The sequence below is a fragment of the Nycticebus coucang genome, chromosome 2 (assembly GCF_027406575.1).
Source record: "Nycticebus coucang isolate mNycCou1 chromosome 2, mNycCou1.pri, whole genome shotgun sequence".
Classification (NCBI taxonomy): Eukaryota; Metazoa; Chordata; class Mammalia; order Primates; family Lorisidae; genus Nycticebus; species Nycticebus coucang.
Window position 1 is genome coordinate 79871142 of NC_069781.1, and position 12744 is coordinate 79883885.

Below are 12744 nucleotides of genomic sequence, written 5' to 3' on the forward strand. Positions count from 1 at the left end.
GCATTAAGAACATTAGGTTCTTTAAGTCTAGCCTGAAATTTTATACTTCAGCTGAAGCAAATTATTCTCCTTTTGAAATGCTTTGATGTTGGGCGATCTTGGGGGTACACCCTGTGCCATGGTGAACAAAATTCACAATTGGAGTATCATGTGGGCAAAATCCCATCCTGTGGCCCTGCCCTAGGGCTGTGCTGCTGGTCTCTGTGAGTGTTCTGGAAGATTACAGAAGAATGGGTATTCCAATCATGGTAGGAATTAGATCCCTACTACACTTTTCAGACTAAATTCAGCCAAATGGAGGGTACGTTTTATTTCTCTAAATACCATGAGCCAGTGATGAATCTTGCATAATTTTTAGGATTTGCTCTTTGTAAAATCATAATCTGTTGTCTTTTCGAAGATAGCTAGTTTAGGATTATTAAAAACTATTTTTTCTCTTCTAAAATGAAAACCTGAAATCAGTTTACTATGGTGAATTATTACAGAGGTAAATGCACTTAGATCTGGCACTCAAACCACATTAGGACTTGATGAAATACAAAAATAAAGGGCCATCCACCAGAGGATGAAGGGTAATACCCTGGCGAGTTGTCTTGGCACATCCTGGTCTCAGGTTGAGCACACCACGGCAGGAGAAGAATCTGTGATTTGGAGCTGACAGGTTCTCTGCTACATGTCACCCCCTAACTGTGTCCCCCAGGTAGGTAGGAAGCCCTGTAACTATTGCTTATATTCCTACTTTGGTGTGTGTGTGACTGGTTGACCTCAGGATTTACAAAGTGACAACAGAACCAGTGGATACTATTTCTATAGAACAACTAAATAACAATTTTAAGAGAAAGCATCAGGGCCATGATCTCTTGGTGTTTTCAGGGGGGAAAGTCACATGTTTTGAATTTATGTGAGAGAGGTCATTTTTAAAAAGCTTTGCTTTGTGGAAAATTTTAAATTTATATGAACAAACACTGTACAGTGAACCCATAGACACCCTTCAGCAGTGGTTTATCTGTAGCCGCTCTCTGGGCTCTGCTGCTGGCTCAGTGTTGTAATAGACTCTAAAAGGATGGGTATTCCAAGAAGCCTTCCTGCTGCCTAGTTCATTTGTCAGATTCAATTCTCTTATTATTTTGAAGGAAATCTCAGGCATCACATCATCTCATCTGTTTATATTTCAATGTGTGTATATTGGTGTGTGTATGTATGTATGTGTATGTGTGTAAATATATATAATATACACACACACACATATATACATAACCAACAGAGAAAGATAGCACAGAAGTGAGCAGGAAATCTTAAGATCTTTCCCCTCTACTTCTTACTTTTTTTTTTTTTTTGTAGAGACAGAGTCTCACTTTATGGCCCTCCGTAGAGTGCTGTGGCCTCACACAGCTCACAGCAACCTCCAACTCCTGGGCTTAAGCGATTCTCTTGCCTCAGCCTCCCGAGTAGCTGGGACTACAGGCGCCCGCCACAACGCCCGGCTATATTTTGGTTGCAGTTTGGCTGAGGCCGGTTTGACAGTGCCACCCTCGGTATATGGGGCCGGCGCCTTACTGACTGAGCCACAGGCGCCACCCTACTTCTTACCTTTTATTATGAGTAACTTTAAAATCTCAAATGCAGAAAGAAGAGTGTAAAAGTCCCACTGACCTCTCCTCAGCTTCTGTAGCTAAAACACAGCCACTCTATACACACCATTCCCCCTTTTTAACACCCATTGGATTACTGTAAGGCAAATTCCAGGCATCATAACTTCAGTCATTAAATATTTTAGTATATAGTCCTAAAATAAAGGGGCTCAATAGCACATTGCAATTAATTTGAAGACAGCTAAGGGTTTTATGAACAATACTGCAAGATTATAATTGGGGACCGCAGAACAACAACAAGTACAACAAAACACATCTTGGAAACAGTTCACACGCCACACATCTCACCTATTTAAAGAGTACCATTCAGTGGTTTTTAGTAAATTCAGACTTGTGCAGCTGTCACTATGCTCACTTTAGAAAATTTTCATCACTCTAAAAAGTTCTGAGCAGTTACTCCCCATTCTCCCCACCCTCCCTTCTCTAGGTGCCGGTGATTAACCTAATTTCTGGTTCTCTAGATTTGTTGATTCCGGACCTTGCATATAAATGGGATCCTATAATATGTGATCTTTGACTATCTTCTTTCACCGAGCACATTTTCAAGGTTCATCCGTGTTGCGGCATGTATGAGTCTTTCATTCCTGTTTATTGCCAAATGTTATTCCATTACATGGGTATGCGTGTTTATTTATCTACTCAGAAGTGCTATTAGCATATGAAATAGGTGATTGTGTGGAAGCATCAACTTACTCCTAAGGTTGCTTCAAACACACTTAGGAACGCAGAAGAAGAATATCCTCCTACTTTAAGCTTTGGATGACTGTTAGGCACTTGAACCTGTTGTATCAACATTTTGCTTATGTATTTGATACAAAATTAGGGTTAAGAGACAAATATATTCATTTGAAAGGAGTGTTTTGTTAAAGTACAGTTTAATGATATTTTTCTATGCATACCTCTGTAGGAGTTCTTACTCTGAACCTGACGTTTTGAGGCTTTCTTTTGTCTTAACCTTGGAGGTCTATTTTATCTATTTACAAAAATTTAGGAATTAAAAAATCCTGTAAGGTGTCTTTCTACCCAGTTTACATTCATACTTTTAGCAACTTGTAGGGGGGCATTTTTAATGTGTTCTGTGTTTGTGAGGACACTGTAATCATTTGTTTTCTTCCTGGTATCACTGGTTAATGACTGAGTGTATTGTTATTCCCCAAGTTTATGAAGCTAAGAGATGAGCCACCTTTAAAAATAACCCAAAGTTTGAGTGTAGGTGGGCAGCTGTGTGAGGATCTCAGGGTGTGTGTGTGGTGTTCAGACAGTGCTATCTTAGCACTCAGCATTGAGCATGCTTGATTTGGGGGTGTGTTTAGTTAATATTAATTAGAGTCCAGTGGGAGTATGGAGACCCAGCCTACCACACTGTGATAGATTTAATTAAAGAGCAGAGAGAGTTGTGCCTCTCTTACTTCCTATACAGAATTCCTGACTTAGATGATGTGTATGATCCTTAGGAAATATTTCAGGCAAGTGATAGGGAATTGCTTATTGCTTTTTGTTCTCTTCTTTGGGTCCCTGAATATCCTTTACCATCTGCATATATTTATGTCTTTCTGCTTTGTGGTCACCCCTCCCTTGAGTACATGATTCTTGGGCCAGATTCTTCTTTCACATAAAGGGAAAGGTATTAGTGAACTTTAGGGTATACTTCAAACAAACAAACCAAAAAAATTGGAATGACTAAACATAAAAAAGAATGAATGGCTAAGGGAGAAACTAGTCTAAAAATTTTGAAGTTTCTACCAGTTAAACAATGATATTTTCTATCATTCTCATCAAATATTACTTTAATATTTAAGAGATTAAAATATAATATAATATAATATAATATTTAAGAGATTATAATTTTTGGACATAAATTTCATTAATGTTATTTGATCTTTTGTTTTGCATAACAGCAGAATCCCATTTATAAGTTCTGTGCCTTGAGCAAGTCTCTGAGCCTCTGGGCATCAGTTATTCATCTGTCAAATGGGTGGGATGATTCTTGCCTCAAGATTGATTTTATATAATTAGAGAACAGATAGGAGAGAGCTGAGTATACTAGAACCTCTATGGTTGTTTTTCAAACATTAAGGCAACATTTAAACAAAGTAAAGTGAATAGGCTGGTTTTTTGGTAGGACCTTAGGGTAACCATTGTAGATGTGCCAGAAATCTCCAATTGCTCACTTTCTCAGTATTTTTCTTTTTAGAGACTAAGTCTCACTTTGTCACCCTTAGAGTACTGTGGCGTCACAGCTCACAGCAACCTCCAGCTCTTGGTCTTAGGTGATTCTCTTGCCTCCGCCTCCCAAGTAGCTGGGACTACAGGTGCCCAATACAATGTCCAGCTATTTTTTTGTTGCAGTTTGGCCAGGGCCAGGTTTGAACCTGCCACCCTTGGTATATGGGGCTGGTGCCCTACTCACTGAGCCACAGGCGCTGCCCACTTTCTCAGTATTTTTAATGAGTCAAAGTACATAAAGAAGAATCACCCCCCCACACACACACTTTTTTCAGTTGCCAGTGTAAAAGCTATAGGACAAGATAGGTTGTTGAGAGGTTTGATAAATTATTTCGTGCTTTTTTTATGGGGTAAACATGGAACACACGCAGCATGGCTCTTTTTATCTCTGTGTTTAGATACGGCAGCTTTTGACAAATGATCCGGAACATTTTTGCTCTGAGGCATGTTAATGGATTAGAACAGGAAAATAGGGCAGTGGAATTATAAGCTTTTGATCTTAATGATTTGATTTTTAAGCTGGAAAATTAAGGCATGTTAACCATATATGGTGGGTAACAACAACTCTTGCCTGGAGTATCTCAAAGCCTTTTTTTTTTTTTTTTTACAATATTAGAAAGGTCCCTGTTTTTTCCTGTAAACTACAAGGAATGGGTTACAAATGAGTGAAACAAAAATTGTAATAAATCTTATAATAATAATAATAATAATAATAAATCACCAAGAAAGAGAGCTTGGTGTTAGAAAATAGGTTCTTGCGTGTTCATTCAGAACAGGTTACATCTTGTTCTGGGTGGAAAGAATGCTGATGGAGTTGCATTTCACGACTGGTGCACCGTCTTAGGAAGCTCAGGGATGGAAGATGTGTTTAGGTTTACCCTGTCAACTTTGAGCAAGTTCTCCTATTTCTGGCCTCCATTCATTCATTCATTCATTCTTGTCATTAACTGACCGAGTGCCTTCTTGGACCCCTTAGGGGTACTTAAGTGAGTACTCAGAGGCCCAAGCCCCAAGATAGATAAGGGACCTTCATTGTTCAGGGACCTTCTTATCTCCCTGCCCAGGGAGTTCCGGGTTCCTGCTGCCCCCAGGGAGGTGGCGGCATTGTGTACTCTGCTTCCTTCTTTTCTCCCTTCCCCAACCCCACTCCCCATTCATGAATCACACCCCTCCTTCAGATGAAATGTGAACCTCATTCCCTGACTTGAGTTCTTAAAAGATGGATCCCCCGCTGTAGGACCTCTGTCCCACCATCCTGTTAGAGGCTGCTGACCAGCCAGCCCTACTTCATAGTCACCTTTTCCTCCCTCATCAGCTCCTTGTTCCCCAAGTGCCTGAGGGCTTCCCTGGGCTTGAAGAGAGGGAGAAATTGAGTAAACGCCCGTGTGTGCCTCTGCTGCAGAGTTAGGGCTTGAGGAGGATGCAACTGCAGCTCCCACCTACAACTGGAATTCACCCGGCAGCAGAACCTCTGTAAGCTGACCACCCAAGGAGCTCTAACAGACTGGTCAGCATACGGAGGTGGTCAACATAAGGAACCAGGCCTCCTGTACTGATACGTACATGTGGTGCATGTCCAGGCTATGACAATTAGGTCAACTTAAGGAGGTGGTCAGTGCAGAGAGGTGCTCAAATATAGAGGTTCTGCTGTATTTCCAGTATTTTTTTTTCTTGAAGTATCCTTATTAAAAAAAGGTGGTTTATAAAAATCCTGCTAGGATTTGAGTGTATGTTGAGACTATAAAACAATTCAAATGGAAATGATATCCTATCTTCCAACCCATGAACTTGGTATATGTCTTTATTTATTATTTATAATTACATGTATTGCTCAATAAGCTTTATATTTCTCCCCATGGAGGTCTTAAGTATCTTTGCTGTGTGCATTGAAATTATTGCTATTTCTTATTTGTTGTATATATTTTATACGTGTTTTTTAAAATTACAGTTTCTATAGTTTGTTGCCACTATATGCAAACAAAATGCCATTTCCCAAAGAAAGAAATAAAGATAGCTTCCTTTTTTTTTTTTGTCTCAGAGACCCTTCCTTTGAAATGACAGTTGTATCCGTCATGATCTATTAAAACAATATAAATTCCTTTCACCTTAGAAACCCACTTCTGGGACTTTATCCAACAGAAATAAATGCACTCGTTTTTAAAGATACATGTTCATGGATTGCAGAATTGTTTGTGAGGCCAAAAAATTAGAAATAAAGTGAATGCCCATGAATATGGGAATAAATGACAACATTAGGTACAGCCGTACAATGGAATGGAATGAAGCCATTAAACAGAATGAATTAGAGCTTTTCCAATGGACGTGAAGAAATTTTCATGAAGTTTTTATTTACAGAGAAAAAGAAGAGGCAGGAAGAATATATCTTTTATGACCCATTTTTAATAAAAATCGTACTCCTGTGCATGTAAGTGTATATATACACGTATCTGTACACACATATGTGTATAGTGATGAGAATTTAGAGAAAAATATACATTTATGAAATATGTAAACCTGCTGGATTGTTACCATGGAGGAGGATGGGGTGATATGCCTGGGTAGAAGAGGTGGGAAGCGTATTTCAGACGTATCACTATTTCAGGAGTTTTTATGGCCCATGCTGGACACCTCCTGTTAATGTTTTAATGGAAAAAATATATTTCAGAAAGCTGCACCACAAGGCTCTGTATTGGAGCCACTTGGAGACCACTGGCATAAACATCAAACACTAACCAGTAGTTCATATAACATGTATTTTTTACTAAAGCGAGCACTTCGTTTTTCCCCCAAGGGAAGTCAACTTTTCAGTTGTGTTTTCATCAAAACAGCTTGTATTTCCACAGCCAAGTCCAGTGGGCAGCAGAGTGTGCAGGCAGGAATCACACACACATGTACACATGCACACGTGCACACACAAGCGTGCACAAACATGTTCACGTGTACATACAAGCACACGTGCTTGTAACCTGGACCACAAGTTTCAGAGGTGTCAGTCATCACAGGGAGGTAAACCTTTTGAGCTAGAGGAGACCTACAGATGGTCTCCTTCCCAAACAACACTTCTAAGGAAAGAAGAGTGAGGATCAGAAAAGTGAAATGACTTGGCTGAGGTCGTATAGTTAAAAGGTCAGAGAATTGAGCTCACGAACTCATCCTAGAAAAGCGCAGCAGACCTCATTGTTGATATCACTGTGGTCACCTTTGGGGTCCTCCCCTCGGGAAGCTGTGCACTGATGCCAGCATTAAGTCCACGCTTCAAAGCAATTTTGGGATTCTTTTTCTGGAATGGCCATCAGAGCTATGGCCTAGCAGGTCCGACAATTAAGTTTGCAAACTCATCCTAGAAAAAGTGCTACCTACCTCATTGCTGAGTATCACTCCACTTTGAAGTCTCCACGTGGCCATCTGGTGACTGTAGTGATATCACCAATGAGATATGTGGCACTTTTTCTAGGATAAATTTGCATACTTAGTTGTCTACACTCCTAAGTCTTTTTGAAAATTATTATTTTATTTTAAGTTTTGTACATACTTAAGTCCTTAGAAGCTGAGTGGGAGCCTTGAACCCAGGGTCTCAGGGGTTCCAATCCCACTTTGTAAAGTAGGTGCAGCCCATACACACCCTAAGTGTCTCCTCTCCAGGCAGAAATTGTTGAAGGTGAAGAAATATCCTGTTGGATCAATGTGATGTGTTTTCATTGTTACTAAGGGGTCGTGACCCACGGGTTGAGACCGCTGTGTTGGATTTAAGGGGATTGCAAGGGTACATGCATGGTGGGCGGGCAGCTAGCGGTACATTTAAAAGCAGGTGGCACACAAAGAAACTGTTGCCTGACTGCCTGGATGTGGTTTTTGGTCCTTGATATAAGAGGGTAGACTTGTCCTTGGCTGGTTCCATGCTGGTGAGAATGGAGAATATTGCCAATAGGTCTGTGTGCTTTGAATTTGATGTGACTCTGTTCCTTACCGATTTGTAATTAATAAACAGTATTTGTAATTAATAAACAGGATTTGTGAATTGGTGTATTCGAGGGATTTGGCAAGTAAACTGTGCCTATAAAGGAAAAATCTCAGACTGTATTTAGCAGACACTTTATTATACAAAGGTAAAAACGCTCAAATGGCATCAGGACATCCTGGGCTGGATAATTATCTCGATTATTCTTTCCTAAATGCTGAGTGACTATATTGTACAGAGGACTGGCCTTGGTTTTCACTTCATGTTTTGGCAAAATACTGATTTTTCTTTTCTTTCTTTTTTTTTTTTTTTTGCAGTTTTGGCCAGGGTTGGGCTTGAACCTGCCACCCCTGGTATATGGGGCTGGCGCCCTACTCCTTGAGCCACAGGCGCTGCCTAATGCTGGCTTTTCTTTACTGAGATTTTCAGCTTATTGTTTATCAATGTGTCATCTCACTATTGTTCCTCCTCCTTTATAGAATAAATGCTCAGGAACACTTATTAGTTGCCAGCCACGTGAGAGGCACCATGCTGGGAGGTGCCTGGTTACAATAGAGAGTGTTAGAGGAAAAAAGTTATATGCAGAGGGCTTCCAGGGGTGTGCAGTGGTGGAATCAGAGAAGGCTTCTTACAGGAGGTGACTGTTAATTGGGGCCTTGCAGAATAGGTAGGAGTTCTCGGGCAGTTAAGAGTAGAGCTGGGGGGAGAGGACATCTTAACAAAGAGAAACAGGCTCTTAGCTCAGGGATGTCTAAAGCCTGCCTGGTCTCAGGAAGGGCAGATGTGCTTGGAAGGAAAGTGTGCGGTGGAGAGGCAGGGGTGCATGGATACCAGGCTTGAGAAGTAGCCGAGGAGTGATCCTGAAGGGCCTTGCTTTCCTTTCTGTGCCATACGGGGTGAGTACCCGCCCCCACCCGCCTCAACAAGGGAAGGGATGCAGCCAAAAGTGTATCTTATAGGGTGATCCTGGCAACAGATTGGGTGTTCCTGGGAGCAGGGAGTTGGATCAGAAATATGAATTCCTTCACTGACCAGGAGAAGCTAATTTCTGTTTGTTCTTAATTGGCATTATGAAAAAACATACACAGTCAGTAAAAAGGCTTTGGAGGCTTGGAAGCAGAAGATAGTGGTCTACCAGGGTTTGTGTAACCACAAGGAATGTTAAATGTTTGCTTTAGAATGCTTTGAAATGTCAATATTTTTAAAAGTATAGGGCGGCGCCTGTGGCTCAGCGGGTAGGGCGCCGGCCCCATATGCCAAGGGTGGCGGGTTCAAACCCAGCCCTGGCCAAACTGCAACAAAAAAATAGCCGGGCATTGTGGCGGGCGCCTGTAGTCCCAGCTACTCGGGAGGCTGAGGCAAGAGAATCGCCTAAGCCTAAGGATTTGGAGGTTGCTGTGAGCTGTGTGACGCCACGGCACTCTACTGAGGGCGATAAGGTGAGACTCTGTCTCTACAAAAAAAAAAAAAAAGTATATACTTTTGGGACTGGGGATTAGTTTATTATAATCAGTCCATTTTCTAGATTTATGAAAGTGTTTATCCCTTGCAGGTGATACTTTCTGGGATCATAGGATTAACAACTTGGAAAAGGCCTATGATACTCCTGGTATGTACTGATCTTATAAATTGATACCTTAAGTAAATTGTCCTATGTATGAAGTCTGTTTGAATAAACCATTGAAGAAATGTTTAAGCTTCCTTGTTCATCAAAAAAATAAGTCAACAATGGACAATGTTAGATCTTATAACAATGATTTTCAACTGGTGTGTTGTGAGAGGATCTTGGGTGTGCCTCAAAAATTATTTAAAGATCATTAATTAAATTATTTTTGAAGAAGTTCAAAGTACAGTAAGTATATTCTTTTTTTCACTCTTTTTTTTGATCAACGTAATTGGGGAATGCTGCGGAAGTTTAACTATAGGTTCAAGTGTACGTGAGATAAGAAGGGTTGAAAAACACTGCCTTGTAACACTAAATTAAGATGCTACTTTTGAAGGTTTTCTGATTCACTTTTAAGCTTCTTAGGTCCCTAGTGCTATACCTGTGTTTCTAGCTTAAGGATTAGACCCAAAGTAAAAATATAATTTTTTATAAAGTTCTTCACGATATAGACAGCTTTGAACATAGGCAAAAGTGGAAGGAATAATACAGGGTGGCCATAATGTTTGTGTGTGATTAAAATAGTGTGCAGTTTAAAATTGCACATGAACTTTATGGCCACACTGTTTGATGACTCCCTGTGCCCATCACCGAATCTCAACAGTTATTAACTTCCAGCCACTCTTGTTCAGCCGTATCCTCCTATTTCCCCATGTGCTTTCCTCTTCCATATTCTTTTTAAGCAAATCTTGGATTTCTCTTTAAGCACATCAGGTATTAGAGATTTGCTAAGTTGATTCATGAATACAACTTTTTATTGTTATAATGTTTTGGTTGGGCAACCTCAGCACTTTGTTGCTTAGATTTGCTATATTTTCTATCACATAAATATGTATATATATTGGTGATTTTATTCTTTTTTTGTTCTGATTGAGAAACACGAGTATGTGTGTTCTTAGATTCTAAGAAAGTTCACCTTTTAAGACATTTATTTCATCAACATTGTTTTATTTTGACAGTGTGCCATAGGTAGTAATTATGTGAGTTTAAGCAACTTTAAATGAAAAGAACCCTGTATTTACTGCATCCCTTTCCATTTATTTCTCATCTTTGTTCCTGACTATGTGTGCTTTCTCACAGTGTTGTAAGCACGTCCCCCCCGGGGTGGATACCTCCCTCCCTCCCTCCCTCGGTTTCTCCCCCTCTCCCTCCTCTCTTTGTTCTTCCCTGTCTTCCTTTTCCTTCCTCTTCCCCACCCCCTCTCCCTCAGTTTCCTGAGTTTAGGGAATGTGCCATTGGGTGATTTTTTGATGAGAAGCCATGTGCCACTAGAGAAGCCAGAAGGGCTCTAAGGGCCGTGTTCTTGCAGACCTGGCTCAGCCGATCAGAGCTCTGTCCCTGGCTCCACAGCTGCCACCCCCTCGCCCCCATGTCACAGTCCATGCTGTAGGCACAGTGGCACCTTCTGACTTGGGACTTTCTCCCTCTCGCTTGATGCTTGGCTGGCTGCTTCTCTTACAGCTCTCATGTCAGCAGTCACTTCCTGAGAGAGACCGTTCCTGAGTGCTCTGACTGCAACAGACCCGAGTCCCTTCCCTTTCTCTCCACAGCCCTGCAATGTCTCTTTGGGTCCACTGGATGGGATTAGCCTGTGCACTGGTTGTTTACTATTTGCTGTCTGTCTGCGCCAGGAGATGGTTCCATGAGGACAAGAGGTTGTCTCTTTACCCTTGATCCTTAGGGCCAGTGTGCTCAATATCCATTTGTTGCTGACTGTGGCGTTAATTTGGCAGTAATAAGACATTGAGGTCCTGGGTGAGTTCTCGAAGTTTTTTTTACCTTTGTCTTAAGTTTCTCTCACTTGCTTTTATTCTCTAAAACTTGGATTCATAGCATATCCTTTGAACTTCAGGGTTGTTAGGGAGTTTTTGGTGGGGGGGTTATGGAGGGGAAAGGACGGTTGTTGTGAGGACCATCTGAGAGTAAGGCTGTCTTCATTTTGCGTTTGTGTTGGGTGCACAATAGTCTACAACACATCCTTTTGAGAAACATTTACAGTTGTGCTCCCACTTTTGTGATTTCTCCAGGTTTTTACTGATTTGAACAGAAAGCAGTCAGTTTGACCTACTTTCTTCAAACTCAAGTTTTCGTGGAAACTCAGAGTTGAAAGCTTTCCTTCACTGGGTCTTCTTCCTTCCACGGATAACATGCTCTTGTGTTCAGAACAAAAACAATAATACTGGAAAGTAGTTTGTAAATATTTGTAACTATTTATGGCTATGACTAGGATTAAGTGAAGGAATGTGTGTACTTGAGTGTATAGTATTCTAGGTTGTGTTTTTTTTTCTGGTTTTTGGCCGGGGCCAGGTTTGAACCCGCCACCTCTGGTATATGGGGCTGGTGCTCTATTCCTTTAAGCCACAGGTGCTACCCTCTAGGTTGTGTATTTTCTATACAAAGCTAACATTTTCTTCTAGGTGCAGTGGCTCATGCCTGTAATTCTAGCTTTTGCTGAGGCCAAAGCAGAAGGATCACTTTCTGAAGCTGGGTGTTTGAGACCAGCCTTAGCGACATAGTGAAACCCCATCTCAAGAAAGAAAGTAGGAAAGAAGGAAAAAAGGAAGGAAAGGAAAGGAAAGGAGGGGAAGGAAAGGAAGGGAGGAAGGAAGGAAGGAAGGAAGGGAAGGAAGAGAAGGGAGGGGAGGAAAGGGAGGGGAAGGGAAAAAAATGAAGGGGGAGGGGAGGGAAAGGGAGGGGAAGGGAAGGGAAGGGAAAAAAGAAAGAAAAGAAAGAAAGAGAAGCCAGGCATGGTGGCACGTGCCTATGGTCTTGGCAATTCAGGAAGCTGAGGCAGGAGGACATCTTGAGCCCAAGAGTTTGGGGGAGGAAGAGGGGAAGCTAACATTTTCCATTATTAAAGTATGGCTTTGTTTCTTCTGGACATCCTTCCTTTTTCATTCTGATAAAATGTTTGTAAATACTTACAAATACAGTGCTAGAAATGGCCTCAAATGTTGTCTGATCTAGACTTCTCAGAAAACAGAATTATCTTAATAAGATGTTTTTGTTATTTTTCTTCAGTGGTCCAGGTATTTTTCTGTGGCAGGTGTTATTCTTTGGTGGCACATTTGGTAAGAACCACCACAGTGAAAGCTCGGGTGGATCACTGCCTGCAATTTTAGTTGCTTTTAAAGTGGTCATTTGAGCTATTGTTATTTTTTTTTTCTTGTCAGTTAGGAACAGATGGGATGAATCTGACCTGGAAATGATAAGAGGATGGCTCTGTTCCTCAGCATTGAGAGCGG

General features: G+C 41.1%; 1 protein-coding gene across 3 annotated transcripts in view; it reads left to right on the forward strand.

Moving 5' to 3' along the window:
* The window catches only part of ENTREP1 (endosomal transmembrane epsin interactor 1), a 112146-nt gene that overhangs the window by 1459 nt on the left and 97943 nt on the right, over positions 1 to 12744 (forward strand). For 2 of the 3 annotated variants that reach the window (XM_053574676.1, XM_053574659.1), the window contains exon 2: positions 9389 to 9445. The exons of the other annotated variant lie outside the window; for it this stretch is intronic. In XM_053574676.1, the coding sequence (XP_053430651.1) occupies positions 9389 to 9445 (57 nt within the window). The remainder of the gene's footprint in view (positions 1 to 9388; positions 9446 to 12744) is intronic. 3 annotated transcript variants of the gene reach the window in all.